Below are 20,308 nucleotides of genomic sequence, written 5' to 3'. Positions count from 1 at the left end.
TCCTTCCTATTTTCTTTGATTGCACACGTCCTGTTTTGCCTTTCTCTTGCTTCTCTCATATTTTCTACATTTTCTGTTTTTTGCCCCTTTTCTGGTCATCCTTGGTTTTCTCATCTCCTGTGTCCTGACCACCTCTCCCCATTTTCCTTCTTCTGATCCATCAGGACCTGAGACTCCTTCCTTCTCTGCCCACCTCCCACCTCCTAAGGTGCTGACTCCACAGCACACAGCCCTCTGTGCAGCTGTTCACACCCTGGGCCTCCAGAGGGGCCTCGTTGCCAAAACGTGTCTGTCCCCCTGGTATATGTGTGATGGGTTTGGGGATGGGGGTGTATAACTAGGCATTGGGTCCTCTTTCTTTGTGTACAGTGTGTCTCCCATTTAAGTTAAAATAAAAAATCTCTGGAGGTCAGTAATTTCCAGTGGGTGGGACTCTTGAAGCAGAGACCCTGGGTCTCTGGGCCCAGCTGGTGGTTGGCCTCATCTGACATTGGCTCCAGAATTTGTCCAAGCTTACTGAAAACCCACTGCCTGCAGAAGCCATCTTAAAGGAAGCAAAGGCTGAATGCTTCCCTATCCCAACTACTCTCTGGAGAATCAAAGTAGGAGCTGGTGAAGAACCCCAGAGTCTTGAAGACAGCTGTCTGCAGTGTTGGTGAGGGGCAGTGATGTGGCCCTCCTGCCTCAGTGATCAAAAGAGCAGGTCCTGTCTCTGCAGTGAGAAGAGCATTGCCCTGCCAGCCTTAAAGCTGATGTTAGCCTGCCTGGGATTTTTTGTTTTCTTTTTCTGGTCAGGAGGATAAAATTGACTGAATGGACCTGTTCTTAAAGGTGAAATTTCTTTTCTGTTTTTCTGGGGAAGGTGGGTTGACTGAGTGGAGATTTTAATTGCTGTAGTCAAATGAATTGCAGTACTTGAGTGTGTGTGCGCATACGCATGTCAGTGGCTTTTTGCCACTGCTTTCTGCTTTTCTGAGACTCAGGCATAAAGTGACCTATATAAATGTAGAAAAAAAATATGTATGGTTTCTTTTAATTACCTGGAGTTTCCAATCCCCATCAGCCCCTGCTGTCAACCATAGAGAGAAATCTTGTCCTTTCGTCCACTTCCACAATGTTCTTTTTTTTAAAACCTCAAAGATAAAATAAACAGAATGAAAATGAAACCAACAAAATCCACAGGTCCTAATTGCCCAAATTTGACTAAAAATCAGAAAGAGCCTAGGTCTTAAAGGGGCCCGGCTAGCCGTTGGATGCCTGTCTTTAAAGGTGTATGGTTTGTGCATACTGACTGTGTGTGGTTGTGTGTGTGTGTGTGAGTGGGCAGGCATATATTAGGACCAGCAGCCCTTTAAATAACTGGTGAAGTCATCTCAAGCCTTCTTCCTCACCTGTTCTCAGCCACAAAGGCTCAGAGCTAGAGTCACCAGGGCCAGAGGGGCCAGGCAAGCAGAGCTGTGGGGGAGGGGAGGGGAAGGACCCCCACTGCTGCCCCTCACCCCTGTACTGGGATGAAGCATGTGATCTTCACCCAGAGGCAGGTGGGGTGGAGGGGGAGGGCTCCCAGGAGGTGGTCCTCGTGGCAGGAAAATCTTAAGAAGCAGTAAAATAAAATTCGTATTTTAAGACAAGAAAAATTTGTTTGGCCAAATACACCTAAAGCTGGGTTAAAAAGTGAAACAGATTTCTTTTTTGCAGGACTTCTTAGGACTAAAAGAGATCTATAGCAGTAAGTGATTCCCAGACTTATATGATCAGGGAACTGTTTTTTCCTATGGAACATCATGGACAGTATTCCATGGGATACTCTTTGGGAACCATCAGTCACATCCCCCTCCCCCCAGACTGGTTCAACAGCTTGACTGGAAAGGCTCTAACAACATCACCTCCCACAGTGGGCCATCTTATTTTGCAGCAGCTTTCATTCCTTAGGGAGTGCAAAGTCCACTTGCCCTGCTCTCTGGACTTGCACAGAGAATTTCAATCTCTGCTCAGCTGGAGAGTTCTCCGAAAAGTCCTCAAGAGTCCTTGGCTCTCCTCTGCTCACCTGCTCTAGACAGAATGTCTTTGCATTGATTCAGGTGCTTGTTCAGGGCAGGAATTGGGTTTTGCTGTGGGATCTGCAGTGCCTGGAACACAGTAAACATACAGTAAATAGTTGTTTAGAAGAGAAAGGCATAGAGCCTCCCTGGATGGCTCACACAACCACAATAGTGCCTCCATCTCCAGAGCTTCCACATTCCTGGCTGCTTCGTTGTCAAGCCACAGCCTTTCCCAGGGTTTATTATCAGCAAAGGAGACAAGGCCCCTGATGGCAGGAAGCTGGCTGGCGCTCAGGGTGCTGGCCCTTCAGCCCTGGGGGCCTCTCAGCAAAGAGTCCCTTGGAAACAGGGCAGCTGTTCCTGAGGAGGGGGCGGGCTTGGAGGGGCTTCACTCCCCCTACACACTGGACCCTGGAGGAGCCCCTGTGTGAGCAGGACTGCAGCCCTGGCTGGCGGGACTGCCTTGGGCAGGTGACCTGGGCAATTCCATGGTCTCCAGGGTCCCTGCCACTCTGGCCATGTGTCCCTGTCACAGCCCTGAAACCCCTTCAGGCCCCTGTTCTCCTGTCTCAGTTCCAGTCCAGGCCCCTCCTCCATGACGAAGGTTGGCTCCAAGCCTGCATCCCTTCTGGGTCAGGAGACACCTACTGGGCTATCTCAGGGCCACTGGGATCCTAGAATCCCCCCCAGTCATCTCCACTCTGCACCCCCTCACCCCTGCCCCTGTCCCAGGTGCATCCTCAGGGCTGTCCCCTCCCAAGGGTCCTGCAGGTGCCTCCTCTTTCATCTCCTGCCCTTAAAAGGGGGCCAGTCATCCATCCATCCCCACCCCCTCCCTGGGATGCCCTGGAAGGCTCCCCATCAGCATCAGACACAGCATCCTTATTCATTTCCAATCCCTTCTTCCCAGCTTGGAAGCTGCTAACCAGTCTCCCAGGCCAGGAAATTCCTCACTCAGGTAGGACTACTTTCTAGATTTTTCTGGACTCTTACCTGGATGGCAGCTTTGAAGCTAAAAAAATCAAACATGATGTCAGTTTATTCTGTGGTTCCTCATGACGCCACCCCAGAGTCATGCTGGGTGGGCGTCTCCTTTCCCCAGTGGGGAAGAGTCACATGTTAAGGCAAAATTAGGGGGTGGGAATTTAGAACAGTCCCTACTTCCCACGTCATCTGGTCCCCACGGCCTTGCTCTCACCCCATGGCTCCTCCCTGCTCACCCCAGAAGCTTCCCTCCTCAGAGTGAGACTGTGTCCCTTCAGATGGCAGCTCCTTCTAGTGATGCTTCAGGGAGGACAGGCCAGGACATGTGTGTCTTCAGCTTGCTATGGAAGGAGGCCGAGGGCTGTGAAGGTGGGTCCTGGGTCCCAGAGCCATGAGGTTTGGTCCTGAGCTTCCACCCGCGGGCCCCGCTGACATGTGGACTGTAGAGCAAAGTGCTCAAACCCACAGCTTTAGCTGTGTTTTCTGAGTTCCCTCTTCCTGGTTGTGCATGCCACCTTAGATGAAGGCATTTGATTCCTTGAACCTTAGTTTTCTCATCTATAAAATGGGGTTAGCAGTATAATCCACAGTCTCTTTTCTGAAACCCTTGGGTCAGATATGCTCCAGAATTCAAAATTTTTCAGTTTCAGACAAGTGACATGGTGCATCTATTCTATGTGACATAACATCCCACTGGGGTCTAGAAGTTCCTTGTAATCAAGTACATTAGTGTTTCTACAACTGCACTTTTGAGCACTCATAATACATAAAATAAATGAAGATCATAAATTATCCCAGATCTGTTCAGGTCAAATTTTGCTACCAAATGAATTTTTAAAAATTCTTGTTCAGTTTTCAGAGGCTTGAAGGTTTGGGGTTGCAGATAAGGACCTTCCTACCTTGTGTCTCTATAGATAATGGCACGCAGCACAAAGAGATATAAAAAATGTTCATGGTTGAGGCCTGAGCCACCCCAGCTGTGAGGTTTGGGATAAGACAAGTCTCCTGACAAGGCCAAGGGTGATGGGTGGAGAGAACCATGTGGAGCGGCTTGTGCTCTTACCCAAGTGTCTGAGCCACTGGTTCCAACTCCACAGATCCTGAGCCTCAGCCCTCATGGGGCCCTGAACCTTTTCCAGGCATCTGACTCAATCCACCTCTGGAACAGGATCTTTTTCTGGTGGGTCTTCAGGGAAGACCACTGCTGTACTGGTGACCATGACCTGCCTGACCGTTACAACACCATGACCACCCGGTCGACATCCCCAAGTGGTGACGCCAAGTTCAACGTGTGCCGCTTCCTCCGCCTGCCGCAGCTCTGCTCCACTTGCGTGGCCTTCTCGCTTGTGGCCGACATGGGCAATCCGAGAGGGGCCATAGGTAACTGGTCCATGTCCTTCTGGTGTGTCTGTTTCGCCATGACCTTCATCATTGCCATAGTTGAGTGTTGCAGGCACCCGTCTCACTTTCTTTTCTTCTGGTACAACATCTCTGTCACCTATGCCTGCTACGCTGCCCTCATCTGCCTCTCGGCCTCTATCATCTACTCCATCACCTATGTCCAGTTCGTGCCTTATGGTCCTAACCGGGACCGGGCCATTGCCGCCACTGCTTTCTCCTGCATCGCGTCTGTGCTGTATGTCATAGAAGTGGCCGGGATGTGGGCCTGGTATGAGCTCAAGGAGATCTTCTTCTACAAGCACACCTTGCGAGCCCTGCTGAAGGTGCTGGAGACCTTCGTGGCCGGTGTCATCTTTGCCTTCCTCAGCAACACCTCCCTGTATCTGCACCAGCCGGCCCTGGAGTGGTGTGTGGCCGTGTACTCCATCTGCTTCATCCTGGCAGCTGTGGTCCTCCTGCTGGACCTGGCTGAATGGGAATACATGCTGTCTGGGCCCTTCTCCATTTTCCAGCTTGTGATCACCCTGCTCTCCATCCTCCTCTATGTCAGCGCTCTGGTCCTCTGGCCACTCTACCAGTTCTATGAGGAGCTCGGTGGGCAGCCTCAGAGGTCCAGTGATGGGGACTGCAGGGACGAGCTCACCTATGACATGTGCACCTGGGACCAGCGACTGGCTGTGGCCGTCCTGACAGCCATTAACCTGCTGGTTTACGTGGCCGACCTGGTGTACTTGGCTTGCCAGGTTTTTCTGTAGGGACTGAAGATTAGCCCAGGGACTCCTGATCCCCTGCTCAAAGGAAGTATTCTCACCGAGCTCAGATGTCATCTTCCTGGCTCCCTCTCTCCTAACATCCTTCCCCATGTATCTCACTCTCTTTTCTGTTCGCTTTCCCACTGCTGCTCTGTCTCCTTCCTGGTTTCTTTGGTTGTTCAAGTCCTGTTTTGTTTCTTTCTCTTGCTTCTCTCATCTTTCCTTCATTTTCTGCTTTTTGGCCCTTTTTTGGTCATCCTTAGCTTCTCATCTCCTGTGTCCTGACCGCCTCCCCTCATCTTCCTTCTTCAGATCTATCAGGACCTGAAACTCCTTCCTTCTCTGGCCACCGCCCCCTCCCTCCTCCTAAGGTGCTGACTCCGCAGCACACAGCCCTCTGTGCAGCTGTTCACACCCTGGGCCTCCGGAGGGGCCTCATTGCCAAAGCGTGTCTGTCCCCCGGCAATGCCTTAATGGTGTGGTTGGGAGAGTTTAAAGGGTGTGGGAGGGTAGGAAGGGTTTGGGCTTTTTTCCTTCCAGTGGAGCAGCTATACTGTGCACCTCCCCTTTAAGTTAAAAAAAGACTCTCTGAAGGTGAGTAATTTCTAGATTCTTGCATGAGATACTCTGGGTTCTTGGGCCCCACTTGGTGCTCAGTTCTCCAAGCGATTGGCTCCAGAATTTTTGCAGGTTCATTAATCATCCATTGCTTAGAGGGCATCTTAGAGGAAGCCAGGGGTAAATGCCTTCCATCCCAACTACTCTCTGGGGAACAACAACAACAAAAAGAGCTGGTGAAGAACCCCAGGGTCTTGAAGACACCTGTCTGCAGTGTTTGTGAGGGGCAGCGATGTGGTGCCCCTGACTCAGTGATCAAAACAGATCCTGCCTCTGCAGGGAGAAGAGCATGGACACTGCCGACCTTAATGCTGTAGTTTGCTGGGTGGTTTTTTTTTTTTTTTTCTCTCCTTTTCTTTCTTTCTGTTCTGGGGGCCAAAAATTACCGAGTGACTCTGTTCTTCAAGAGAAACTTTCAAATTTTCTTGGGCAGGTGGTTTGTAGGGGGTGGGGGTTGCTGCTTCCATTGTCAAAGGAACTGTATTGTTTGAGTGTGAGGGGACACATACGTGTGTTTTTCTGTGTCAGTTGCTTTTTGATGTTGCTTCCTGCTTCTCTGGGACTAAGGCATAATTTGAACATAAATGTGCACAATTTTTAAAAATTTTCTGGAGCTTCTCGTTCCTATCAGCACGGCTACCAATCATAGAGAATTGACTTTTTCTACTCTCCCACATTTCATAATAACCTTTTCAACCTCAATATAAACATGAAAGAAAAGGAAAAAAACAAAACAAAACAAAATCCACATACTCTACTTGCCGCAAATTTGCCTAGAGCTCAGAGGAGTCCCAGTCAGTTTCCACCCTCACCCAAACAGGGGTCTCTGGGAGCCCCTCCCACTGACTCCCCACCCAGGCCTGGACTAGAGCCTGGGGGTGTGGCCCAGCCTGTGACGCTAGATGTTGGGCCCCACCTCAGTGCCCAGTATCCTGTTCCCTTAGCTCTTAAAGGGGCTGTGACGGCATCTGGATGCCTCGTATAAAGGCATGTGCTTGTGTGCATGCTCAGTACACATGTGTGTACATGTGTGTGTGCCCTTGTGCTCCCTTGCATTGAGATCAGCAGGCCTTTACAGTAACTGGTGGCTGTGAAGGTCCCTCTAGTCTCCTATCCTCAACCACAGAGCCTCAGAGCCCAGCATCCTGGTGTCACCAGGATCAGAGGGGCCAGGCAAGCAGAGCTGCGGGGGAGGGAGGGGAACGACCCACACTGCTGCCCCTTATTCCTGTCCTGGGATGAAGTGTGTGATCCTCACCCATTGGTAGGGGGGTGAAGGGGGAGGGCTCCCAGAAGGTCATCCCATGGCAGGCAAATCTTAAGAAGGAATGAAATAAAATTCATATTTTAAAGCAAGAGAAGAAAGGTTTGCAAATAAAATGTTTCTCTGCCCATTTGGGCCTCTTCCTTCCTTGCTAGTGTGCACTGTGCATTAATCTGACCTCCTCCTGCTGCTGCTGCTGCTAAATCGCATCAGTCATGTCCGACTCTATGCGACCCTATGGACGGCAGCCCAGGCTCCGTCTGGGGTAGCACAGGCTCCCCCGTCCCTGGGATTCTCCAAGCAAGAACACTGGATTTCAGTTGCCATTTCCTTCTCCAATGCATGAAAGTGAAAAGTGAAAGTGAAGTCGCTCAGTCATGTCCGACTCTTAGCGACCCCATGGACTATAGCCTACTAGGCTCCTATGTCCATGGGATTTTCCAGGCAAGAGTACTGGAGTGGGGTGCCATTGCCTTCTCCAATCTGACCTCCTAAAGAGCAGAAATATCTGCTCCACCATAGAGATCAATTTTTCTAGCCCAAGCCATGGAGCTTCTTAGAAGATAACACTGCTTACTTACTTATGACCTTATTGAGGTCACTAGATGTATTACTTGTGTTCTGCCCATTTTACAAGATTCTTGTTTCTTGAATCAATGATGAAAAAAATAAGATAACTAGGCTACTTGAACCCGCCTGCAGTGCAGGAGACCCTGGTTCGATTCCTATGGCGGGAAGATCCCCTGGAGAAGGGATAGGCTACCCACTCCAGTATTCTTGGGCTTCCCTGGTGGCTCAGTCAGTAAAGAATCTGCCTGCAATGTGGGAGACCTGGATTTGATCTCTGGGTTGGGAAGATCCCCTGGAGGAGGGCATGGCAACCCACTCCAGTATTCTTGCCTGGAGAATCCCTGTTGACAGAGGAGCCTGGTGGGCTGCAGTGTATGAGGTCTCAAAGAGTTGGACACAACAGAGCGACTAAGCATACATAAGCACAGGCTACTTGAAATGAAATATAATATATAGTTCTCTGAGATCCATGATTGTGATCATGTGATTCTAGATATGAGAAGAAGCAAAAGGTAGAAACCGTCTCCTGGAACTGAGAGACTTGTAAGACTTGTGAGACAGGTGGTCCAGCTGTCTTTTAGCTACTGTTGCCAGGACAGGGTGAGTAATAGGATGTGAGTGGTCTATCCGTGAAATCCCCAACTGACCTGGGAATGAGCATTCCTAGCACCCTGGGACAAATTGGTGAAAAATGTCTCCTAAACCTTGGCTGAAATTAAGACAGAAACAGAGGGAATTGTGTAATAAAGAATGTTGCCGACTACCCAGTTCTATAAGAATCAAGCCAGCTGATTCATGTCAATGTATGACAAAAACCACTACAATATTGTAAAGTAATTAGCCTCCAACTAAAAAAAAAAAAAAGAATCAAGCCAGGACTTCCTTGGTGATCCAGTGCCTAAGACTCTGCACTCCCAACACAGGGGCCCCGGGTTTGATCCCTTGTTGGGCAACTAGATCCCGCATACTGCAACTAGGACCCAGCCTAGCCACATACATAAATAAAAATATATGCTTTTGAAAAAGAGAAACAAGTTATTAGCCACTGCAGTCGCTGGTCTACAATCCACCCTGAAAAGGATTCAGGGTGAAAATCAGGATAAAGTACTTTGTGCCCTGGGACAAGTGTAAGAACCAGACCTCAGATAGTTAGATACTTTCAGAAGAATTTTTTATGAGCCTAGTTTCTTGCATCTTCCCATATTCAGAAAAACACTAAAACCATTACCCAAGATATCTGGTCCTCATGAAGAGCAGTAACCTATACCAAGCTGTGTGTCCCCAAATCACATACATCCTGCCCTCCTTCTTACTTCTCCAGGACAGGTCTCAGAGCTGCCTGTGAGATTGTCTACCCAGTTATACTCCTCAGGTTGGCTCCAATAAAACTTCTATTTCTTTCTTAACTTGACTATTGACTAATTTTTCATTGATAAACACATTGACACACCCAAGTTTTTGTGCAGGAGTATCATATTCTTATATTTCCTGAATCAAATGGAACTCATCCCTGGGACCTCACTTCCCAGGAGGATGGAAATGACTCTGTGCTTTAGTAAAAGAATTGCCCAGGGTGGGCTCACCTGAGGGGATCACTGTCCAAGACTGGTGGTTATCAGGGTGGCTGCTCCACCCCTCCTGTTGTGGTGGGGGGGGTTAAGTGTCATTTGTCACAATTCCAAGGCTGGTCCAGTCCCCTCACTGTGGAGCTCGAAAGAGAGTGTAAAGGTCCTCTGCTTAGTCCAACCGTCTCATCATAGAGGAGGAGCAGCTGGACCCCAGGGAGGGGGAGGATGTGTCCAGAGTCACCCTGTGTGTGGCAGAGTCAGAGTCAGGACAGGCTGTTGGTCCACAGACGCACGCTGCTTGTGACAAGTTGTGGCAGCACCATCCTCCAGGCTGGGATTCTGCCCCGTCCACCCTAGTTCTGCACAAACCTGCCCTGTCCCCCTGAGGAGGGCACTCACCACCGCTGAGGCCATTTCCTCATCTGCTAGATGGGAGAGGGGTGCCAGAGACCCCTGGTCCTTCCCAGCGCCACTTTTCCCTGATCTTTTCTGCTAGGAGTACAGAGAGACTGATCCCAAATAGTAGAAGAGGAAATGGAAACCCAGAGTGAGAAAGAGGTAGATCGGCGTCCACAGCTTGGTCCACAGTCACATGTGGTCCTGCCTCCAGTCAAGTGGCCCCACAGCCCTGGTCTGGTCTCCCTGGAGATGAACCATGAGTTGCATGGAGAGCAGAGCCCAAGAGATCTGGTTTCTGGTTTCAGTTCTGCCACAGGATAACTCATGAGCATGGATGAGTCTCGTCACTGATCTGAGCTCCAGTTTCCTGTTTATAAAATAGGAAAATTAGGCTAAAATCATGGGTTTTAAGCTATGTCCTCTGGAGACCTTGGTTTCTAGTGAGATGGTGGGGTTGCAAGTAGGGTGTTGGCCCACCCAGCATTTTCTCTAACCAGAGCAATCTGGCTTGAATCAAACTCCCACTCAAGATCTCATTTGAAAATAAGATTGGAAAGATTGGAAGTGATTCATATGCTCATCTTTAGGGTGGTGGTTAATAAACTATGGTGTAGACAGAAGAAGGAATACTAAACAGCTGGAAAAAAATGAGGATGCTCTCAAATAATGATAAGGAAATATCTCCAGTATATACAAAGTGAAAACAGTAAGATACATAGTATGCTATTTTAAAATGTATAATAGGGAGAGAAATAAAAATAAAGACATCTATAGATAGTTGGTTTGCTTCAAGAAACACAGAAAAGACCCCCGTGAGTTCAGTGGAGCAGATGCCTGGTCTTAATCAGGAAGAGGAACTGAAGAGAGAGTAGATGGAGCCACAGGTAGAAGTGAGGTTTCTCAATATATGGCTTTTAAAAGAATATTTTTATTTTGAACCATGTAAATATATTACCTTTCAAGAAAATAAAATTTAAGTTTGAAAAATATACCAACTGGAAAAGAAGAGTCAGGGGAAGGATAGTTGGCAGATGGTTTCCATGTTCCCTGCAACTTTGATGGACAGTCTGGGGGAGGAGCTGAGAGATTCCCACACAAGCCTGTCTCCAAAGGCAGAGAGAAGGGAGGCATCTTGGATCCAGGGGTCTGGGGAGGGGGACCTGTGGCCCCCAAGCCCACCTGCTATGACCAGGACTCCCCCAGCCCTTTAGCACACACAGTTGATGGAGAAGACCCCCGGTGCCCAAGCCTCAGGCCCTACCCTTGCTCCCTGCCTGGCCTGGGCTCTCTCCTGAGGCAGTGGCCAGAGGCTCCCTCCTCAGCCGGCCAGCCAGAGCCTCCTCCAGGCAGCGTGACTCCAGTTGACGCCCCCACTCCCCAAGACTCTGGCCTGAGCCGCATCCAGAACAGAGCCCCGCGGCACAGATGTTCCCATTCTCTGGCTCTGCAGCAGCTTCTTGGAATAATCATGGAGATAGCCTTCCCTAATTTACCTTTGAGTGAAGAGAAGAGGACTTCTCTCCTGGGGCATCAGGCACCTGGTTATCTGCCCTGGGAACCCGTGCAGGATGCCCATCCATGTGGCCCTTGTCTGTGTGTTTGTCTCCTGCCTCAAGGTGTCTGCACGGAGGCAGATGAGCTGAGGAGAGGGCAGTGTCTAAGGCCTCCACGCTCCCTCTGGCACTTTCTGGCTGGCTCGTCAACAGGAAGTGGTCTGGCTGAGATGAGGGCACTGCTGCAGGACCTCTGCTTGGGGCACTGCAGTTAGAGCAGGACAGACAGGAGCCCAGAGATTATTCCTGGACCCAAGAGAAGAGGGAGGGGGCTCAGCCTTTCCTGAGGTTCTAGTACCTGCTGAGTTTTGCAGGAAGCCAGACTTGAAATCCAGGCTCTGACAAGGAGTAACTGTGTAACCTTGAGCAAAAGATATAATGCAGTTTTTGGGCCTCAATTCAACATCTATAAAATGGGGATGACAATAAATATATCTCTGAAGATGAAATAGAAATAAGTAACCTAGTCAGACTGTTGTTGCTGAAGAAATGGCCATTCCATTCCTCTTGAGTCTAAGGTACAATGCCAAATCCAGGGAGAGTTTAAGATCTTGAACCAAGTATCTAGGTTCAAATCCCAGCTCTGTCACTTCCTGTCTGTGTGATCTTGGCCAGTTGACCTTTCTGTGCCTGTGAAAATGGGGGCACAGAGTGCATAGTTCAAGGGTTGTTGGGAGGAACAAATGAATTCACAGCAGTGCTTGACCTGCAGTGAACATGACACGTGTGACCTCTTGTAACTGTTGTGTCCACAGCAGCCCCGCTGCAGCCCAAGTCCTCAGGGCCCCTTTCTCAGCCGACAGAATCTGTGAGCTGTCATCTGAGGTCTCTTCTGGAGCCAGGCTGGGCTGGTGAGCATTTGCCCTGTTGCTCCTTTCTGGGTCTGCTTCTGACCAGGGGTTGGGAGGTAATGATGGGAGCTCCATTCAAGCCCATCTCCTCACCCCCACTCCAACCAGCATCTATTTCCATAAATCCCTCGAGTGCTTTGTCTGGAAGAAGAGTGAGCTTCCTCAGGCAACAAAGTTCTCAGAAACCATCCATCTGGGCAGCTCGCAGAGTGGGGCTCCCTCTGGACATCCTCCCCTCCCTACATTGACCCTGACAAACCTTAGGACAAATGACACCCTCTCAGCACTACAGCCAAGGGAAGGCACTCCTCTGGTCCCAGCTGTAGCCTGCTTGCCCCTCAGGCTCCCAGCTGCCCACTGCTACCAGCAGCACGCCATCCCTCAGGCCACCAGGTGACCACAGTGGTCCATGTCCATGCTGAGCCAGGGCCAGCTACCCATCAGCCCAGGCCACTGCCCCCAGTAACACTCTCGTTGCTACTCTGGGACCACACCTTTTGCTAATCCCTAAGAAGAAAGAGCTTGTGTTTCTTTCTGGTGCTCCAGGCAGGAGGAAGGATTCCAGAATATTCTGTTCCTGGACCCTGCAGAGGCTGGCAGAGACCCAGATCCCTCCATCATCTCAACCTCTGTCCCCCACCACAGCACCCTGGCACCTCTGCTTTCTCCTCTTCCCGATCCACAAACTTGTTTTAAGCTTTGTTCTTGGTGTCAAGAAGTTGCTCCTTATAGGCATGTAAGGAAATAGTGTTCTGCATCATCAAGCAAATAGGGGGACAGAGTTCCCAGTCCATTTGTAGGAAGCTGTCATTTTTTTGTTGAAACACGTCTAATATGTTATGTGTATATTATTATGGCCTATTGTAAAATAGAATGCAAACTCTACATTCAGCTTCAAGTAAACTGTGAGGCTTCAAACATAAACACTGCAATACAGATGCACCAAGTAGAGCATTTGCCTCTTTCACTCATGAATATGTTCCCAGCACTGAACTGGGCTGACACAAGCAGGTGTTTGTTGAATGAATATGACTTTGTAATATAGCCTTATGAATATTACCTTACAGCCTCAGGATCCAGGTTGAACCTCCTGACCAGGATACATTCTGTTCTTTCTGTCTTTAGTGGAAATGTTACAGAATCACTGGATTTTGTGTTATCTCATTTAATCTCCTAACAACATCATGGTCCTGTATAATGGACATCTCTGTGAAGCAGAATCACTGAGAATGTGAACTCCCCCCTATATTAGAAGATGTCCCTATCATGTGAGTTTTGGGGAGAGACTGGGCCTGAACCTCAATAAGAAACATAAAAGGGCAGGTAAATAATTAACCTGACACACATGGCCTTGGACACACACCCAAGGAGCAGGTGACAAACAGACACAGGTCAGATCATTTGCTTCTGCAGGGCCTGCAGAAAGCAGGGCCTCCTGCTTTCCTGGTCTGAGCCTATTTCTGAGCCTGATCCCACCTTAATAATTCTCTAAGCTACTCAGCAGCTCTCTAGTACAGTTGTTCTCTTCTTAAGTTGCCAGAGATGTTCTCTGCAGGTCTAGTCAAGAGCCCATCATGTCTAAAAGCAGGTGCTAATTATCTCTATTTTCTGGATGATGAAACTGAGGCTTAGAGTGGCATTGACTGAGCACAGGACTGCCGTGTGCCAGGCTGAGCTCTGGTCTCAGTTCAGGGTTGGGGGACATGTAGACATGTCAGTGGAAAGGCTCTGAGATGACCAAGAGGAATTGGGAGAAGTTCTCAGGGGCTGGAGGGAGGGAGGCAAAGAGGCAAGAGAGATAAAAAGAGGTGTTAGCTTGCGGGGCTTTGGAGGTGATATTTTGGAATGTGTGTTTCATCCTGAGGGAGCAAAGAGAAGCCTGAAAAGTTTCCTTAGTTAAGTTCACTCCAAAGCAGACATTCAGGTAAAAAATGGAAAGAGAGTCATTAGCAGGAAGCTTATAGCAGGAGAGCAAGTGAGGGGATGGATGGATCTGGACCAGGTGGTGACTCTAGAAATGAAGAAGAGAGAGGATGGATTCACAAGTATTTTGTGAAAAGCATCTGTGAAGGTGCTGCCATTGACTGAATGAGAAAGATGAGGAAGGATCAGCATGTTTTGGGGGTGGGAGGTTCAAGAGGTGGGATTGGACATGTTGAGTGTGAGGTACCATACATGATTCAGAGAGAGCACTCAGGAGGTAGCTGGATAAGACTCTAGCACTCAGCAGAGATTAGCTCTGGAGGCAGGAATTGGGGAGTTGTCATCATTCAGCCTATTTACTTCATTCAGCATCTTCTTAAATGTCACATCCATGGAGCAGTCTTATCTACTCCCCACATTCCAATAACTCCCTCTTCACCTGTTTTCCCATTGTCATTATATTTATTACCAGGTAACATGCTATTATATATTGGTTTGCATATTATCCATCTAGATAAGTAAGATTCATGAGGGAAGGAACTCTTGGTTCCATTCTCTGCTCTCTGTCCAGTGCCTAGAACACTTATAGCTGTCTGACTGGATAAAGACTAGAAGGTGCACAGAGAAGAAGGGGTCTAGGCTGGAGTCTGAGGACCTGAGACCCTCAGACAATGAGAGAGGAGGAAGAGGGGGGAGAAAAGGAGGGAGGAGAGGCTGAGTAGCAGGGGGACCATCACCCCAGAGAATGGTTCCTGGTGAGTTGTGGGAGAGATCCATTTCTTAATAAATTTCCTCTCTCTAGAAGCACACGAGCTGGGCCTCAGGTGCAGGTGGAGGAAAGCACGTGTATCGGGAGGGCCCTCAAGGAAACGTGGAGGCAGGAGCCCAGGCCGCCTCCCTGAGCTCCGGCTGGTTCCCCCTTTCTTAGCCTCCCTTCCCAGAGCACGCAGTGTGTGGTGCCCAGAGGAAGGGGCGGGGCGCTGGGAGCACCTGGGACGGAGCCTGAGATGTTAAGGGAGCAGGAGGGAGAGGTGAGGTTACAGCTGTCCCTGGGGCATCAAGTGTCAGTAATCGTGGTCCCTCCTCTTATCAAGACCAGTTGAATGTTTGCTCTCAAATATTTCATAAATCTGCCCCTGCCATCCACCCCTGAAGTGTCTTTGCTCAAGGCCCATCATCACATACCTGGACTGTGGAATCAACCTCCAAACTGGCCACCCAGCTTCTTGGCCAGCCTCCATCCCATTTTCCTCTTACAGCCAGAGTGTCAGTTCCAGAGTGGGCCCCTAATGGATCAGCCCCTCCTTAGAGAATGTCAGTGAGGCCTCATCACTTACAGCTAAGATCCTACCTGTGTCTCTGGTGTCCCGGTCCATCTACGTTGAGCCCTGTCTGCTGCTCCTGCGACACCTCCCTTCCTCCCCACCTCACCTGTTGTGCTCACGTGAGACCCAGAGCTGCCCACATCAGATTACTTCACAGAAGTGTCACTCTGAAAGCAATTGGAGATGGAGTTGGTGGAATCAAGGAAGACCTCCTGGAGGAGGTGATTAAAAGTCAAGTCTTAAAGGGCATATAAAAAGTTAACAAAGCAAAGAAGTGAGGAAGAGTTTTGGGTTATATGATTTGCTCAAGTTTCAATGGCAGAGTGGATGTGACTGCTGCTTGTGTGTGGGAGGAGGGAGAAGAGAGAATTGAACATGGCCAACTAGAGGCTGGTCTATATGCCCACTTGGGTCAGGAATGAGGTTTGGCGTGGCAGAAAGTAAGGAGTTGGAGCTGAGATACTTCCCTAAAGGCAGGGCCACATTGCAACCTCACCTAGAGTAGACAAGGAAAACCATGCCCTTCAGCAAGAGGAAAGGTCAAGGCTAATACCCACCTTGACAGGAGTTTTGGGTTTTTTTTAAGTCTCCACAAGAGAAGCAAAATCTAAATCTTCATTTCCGGTGAAATGGGTCCAAATATACATGACCTCTGAGGTCAAACAATGCCAACCTGGAAATTAACACAATTGCCACCCAACAGGTGTTTGGCCTGGAGTGTCCTGAGCAGAAGCAAGTGCAATTATTCTGGGTGAAGCTTCCAACAAAGACGTGAGGACTCTCCCAGAAAAGCGAGTCCTGTAAGAGGGGGTCACAGTTTAATGACAAAGCACATGAAGGATCAACCCACTGAGAGTCCCAGGAGCTCCAGTGAACACACACTAATATGAAATACTCAGCAAACCAATACACTTTGATAAACAAATACACTAATGATAAACACATTAGAAAAAGACACCATGAAAAAAAGACAGGAAGATAGGAAAGAGAACTGTAATGGGTTGAAGAGGGTCCTCCTGAAACTCAGGTCTACTCAGAACCTCAGAACGCAGCCTATTTATATAGAAGTATGGTGATGCAAACATACTTAATTAAAGATTTGGGGATGGAGATCATCCTGGATGGAGGGTGGGACCACAGTCCAGTGACTGGTATCTTTACAAGAGAAAGGACACAGAGATTTACACACAAAGAGTTGAGAGAAGATGAGCACATAAAGACAGAGATGGAGTTAAGGGGGAGCTACAAGATAATGGGTCTCCAGAAGCTAAAGGAGACAAGGACGGACCCTCTTGGAGCATCACAGGCAGCACAGCCCCGCTGACACCTTGATTTCAGACTTCTGACCTCCAGAACTGTGAGAGAATAAATCTCTCTTGTACTAGACCACCAAGCTCATGGTAACCTTATGCAACAGCCCTAGGAAATAAAAATAAGTAAAAACTTGGAAAATATAGTCTCTCGTATTTTTATAAATTACCAGATAAGCTAGCTGACCTACTCTAGGCATGGTAGTCACATGGATCCCAGGACCCCTTGTTATTTCCTGTGTCCCCCAGTGTCTGAGACTCACAGGGGAGGGTCCACTGATCTAGAGAAAAGGAGTCAGTCCAAACGCCCACAGGAACCAGGAGGGAAGGAAATAAGTAAAGGGGATGGAGAGGACCAGGGCCCCTGGAGAGGACCAGCTGCACCTGTCGGGGGTGGTGGAAAAGAAGGAGCCCTGTGCATGACACACTCTCATGTGTATAAAATGGAAAAAAAGATACAGATATGCCCTACAAACATGTGCATTTATGTACACACAAGTCTACATATTTCAGAACATGTGAAATGTGTTGAAGACTGTACATGAGGTTGAGGACACAGATGCTCCCTGGATGCAGGGGTAGACATTTCTATGAGCAGGTAGGAAGCCTGGTCATGCCCAAGAGAAAAAATCAGGACATGTGAGATGATCATAGACTTGCTTTATGTCAATTATACAGAAGAATAAGAGAAATATAGAAAACTACACGAAGATATGAATGGAAAACAATATAGAGAGCATAGCCACATCAGCTCCAGCCCCCCCAGTCCCCCAAGGACACACAGCCCAGTGACACCAGACCTCCTGGGGCTTCTAAAGGAGCTGGGAGTCTAAATTTTCATGTGAAATTAAAGCACTGCAGCTTCCAAACCCTTAGGGAAAGAAATATTAATACTAGTGATTCTACATCATTTCTTCATAAAAACACTGTGATGGAAAACTGAATACATCAGGAGTCCACCTCCAGTGCAAACTAGTTTGCAGCTCCTGATCTGGAGCAAATCAAGCTGCATGTGCCCATGTCCAGAGTGGGGCCAGGGCCTTCTGGGTCCTCTGTGAGGGGGGCGGGGAGGGGAACAGATGGGGGTATGGATTGAGAGCGCCCTGTCAGAGACCCTCTGAGGAGCCCTTCACGTGCTTTTATTCATTTAATTGACACATAGTTGGTTATAAGCCTATTGCACAGATGGGGAACCTGAGGTTCTGATGAGTAAATGGACAGGATCATCCAGTTATGAAATGTCTTATCCTTGTAACTCTGGTGTCCATTTTCCCTCTTCCTTCCCTGTCCTGGCACCTCCTCCTTCCTTCCTCTGACCTGGCCATGACCCTCCCAGCTCACTGTCTTCTAGTCCACAGGGCTGTTGGGTAGGCAGGGCTCAGCCACATCCAGGCTGTGCTCTGATGGGAGCACCATGTCCAGGCTCTCAGACTAGAGTGGAGGAGGGGCTGCTGGGGAGACTCAGGCAAAGCTGCTGCTTTCCAGGTGGGAAACTGAGGCCCAGAGAGGGCACAGGCCTGACCCAGGGCCACACAGCAGGAATCCCCATGCCTCTCCTTCCCCAAGTCCTCCCTCTGTGCTATTAAATGCATCTAAAGTTGTCTTTTAGCCTTAGATGTAAATTGCAGGGTCATTTTGTTGAGGTAAGTTGGGAACAGCTTTGGGGACAGACACCCCCAGCCTCCCTCACCCCAGTGCCCTCCCCACCCCAGCAGTGCCCACGGGGAGGCCCGCAGGCTCCGGGGCTCCACTGGCAACTGGGGATCAAGGAGCTCTGGGAGTCCAGGGAGGTTCTCAGGATTTGCTCTGTGTTTCTCTTTCCAGCCTCAGCTTGTCCCAGGGTTTATTATCAGCAAAGGTGACCAGGTCCCCGATGGCAGGAAGCTGGCTGGGGCTCAGGGTGCTGGCCCTTCAGCCCTGGGGACCTCTCAGCAAATAGTCCCTTGGAAACAGGGCAGCTGTCCCTGAGGAGGGGCGGGCTGGGAGGGGCCTCACTCCCCCACACTGGACCCTGGAGGAGCCCCTGTGTGAACAGGACTGCAGCCCTGGCTGGCGGGACTGCCTTGGGCAGGTGACCTGGGCAATTCTGTGGTCTCCAGGGTCCCTGCTGCTCTGGCCACGTGTCCCAGTCACAGCCCTGAAACCCCTTCAGGCCCCTGTTCTCCTCTGTTCCAGCCCAGGCCCCTCCTCCATGGGGAAGGTTGGCTCCATGCCTGCATCCCTTCTGGGTCAGAAGACACCTACTGGGCTGCCTCAGGGCCACTGGAATCTACACCCCCTGACCCCCAGTCATCTCCAGTCTGTCACCACAGCCCCCACTCCAGTCCTGGGTGCCTTCTCAGGGCTGTACGCTCCTAGGGGTCCAGCAGATGCCTCCTCTTTCAGCTCCTGCCCTTTAAAGGGGGCCAGTCATCCATCCATCCCCACCCCCTCCCTGGGATGCCCTGAAAGACTTCACATCAGAATCAGATATAGCATCCTTGTTCATTTCCAATCCCTTCTTCCCAGCTTGGAAGCTGCTAACCAGTCTCCCAGGCCAGAAGAATCCTCACTCAGGTAGGACTACTTCTGGATATTTCCAGACTCGCATCTGGATGGCAGTTTTGGAGCTTAAAAGCTAAACATTATGTTAATTTATTCTGTGGTTCCTCCAGGACACTCCACCTTGGAGTCATGCTGGGTTGGCTTCTCCCTGCCCCAGCGGGGAAGAGTCACATGGGAAGGCAAAATGCGGGGGAGGGGATTCAGAACAGTTTCTATTTTCCATGTCGTCTTGCCTCCACATCCCCACAGACTTGCTCTCACCCCATGGCTCCTCCATTTAATCTCTGAAGCTGCCCTCCTCCAGGTGGAACTGTGTCCCCTCAGATGGCAGTTCCTTCTAGTGATGGCTCCTGGGAGGACAGGCCAGGACACGTGTGTCTCCAGGTTGCTGTGGAAGGAGGCTGTGGCCCTGAAGGTGTGTCCTGAGTCTCAGAGCCCCGAGCTTTGGTCCTGGGCTCCCACCCATGGCCTGGCTGACCTGCTGAACTGTAAAGCAAAGCGCTCAAACCTACAGCTTTGGCATTTTCATCTGGATTTCCCACTCCTATCTATGGGGCAACCTCAGGGAAATACTTAACTACCCAGCTTCAGTTTTCTCATCTGTAAAATGTGGTCAGCAGTACAATCCAATATCCCATTTCTGAAACCTTTGGGTCTGCTCCAGAATTCGGAATTTTTCAGCTCCAGATAGGTGACATGGTGTATCTACTCTATATCATATCACACTCACGGGGGTCTGAAAGCACCTTGTAATCAGATATATTAGTGTTTCTGCAACTAAACTTTTGAGCGTAAATTGTCTCATGTTTGTTCAGGTCAAAACTAGTTACCAAATGAATTTTTTCAAAATTCTTTTTTCAATTTTCTTAGCCTTGAAGGGTTGGGGTTGCAGATAAGGACCAGCCTAACTTCTGTCTCCATAGATAAAGGTACACAGCTCAGAGAGATAAAATATTCATCGTTTGAGGCCAGACCAAACATGGCTATATGGTTTGGGATAAGACAAGTCTCCTGACAAGGCCAAGGCTGATGGGTGGGGAGAAACATTCTGGAGCGGCTGTGCAGTTACCCGAGTGTCTGAGCCATTGGTTCCAACTCCTCAGATCCTGAGCTTCAGCCCTCACAGGGCCCTGAGGCTTTTCCAGGCATCTTGACTCCAGAGCTGGATCTTTTTCTGGTGGGTCTCAGCAAAGACCACTGCCGT

General features: G+C 49.5%; 1 protein-coding gene across 2 annotated transcripts; it reads left to right on the top strand.

The window, feature by feature from the left end:
* Positions 1-3,207: 3,207 nt before the first annotated feature.
* Positions 3,208-5,182, top strand: LOC133068359 (myeloid-associated differentiation marker-like). Of its 2 annotated transcripts, XM_061159600.1 has the most exons (2): positions 3,208-3,247; positions 4,323-5,182. In XM_061159600.1, exons 1-2 carry the CDS (start codon positions 3,244-3,246, stop codon positions 5,180-5,182), a joined length of 864 nt encoding a protein of 287 aa, XP_061015583.1. In that variant the 5' UTR covers positions 3,208-3,243. The 2 variants fall into 2 exon arrangements, with proteins under 2 accessions (XP_061015583.1, XP_061015582.1); XM_061159599.1 differs by lacking the exon at positions 3,208-3,247 and having other exon boundaries at positions 4,271-5,182.
* The last annotated feature ends 15,126 nt before the right edge of the window (positions 5,183-20,308 follow it).

Source organism: Dama dama, chromosome 13 (assembly GCF_033118175.1).
Source record: "Dama dama isolate Ldn47 chromosome 13, ASM3311817v1, whole genome shotgun sequence".
NCBI classification, from domain to species: Eukaryota; Metazoa; Chordata; class Mammalia; order Artiodactyla; family Cervidae; genus Dama; species Dama dama.
Note: the sequence above shows the minus strand (reverse complement) of the source record. Positions and strands in the feature narration are given on the sequence as shown.

Coding starts and splice junctions, on each gene's coding strand:
- LOC133068359 (XM_061159599.1), top strand. CDS start 4,271: ATGACCACCCGGTCGACATCCCCAAGTGGTGACGCCAAGTTCAACGTG.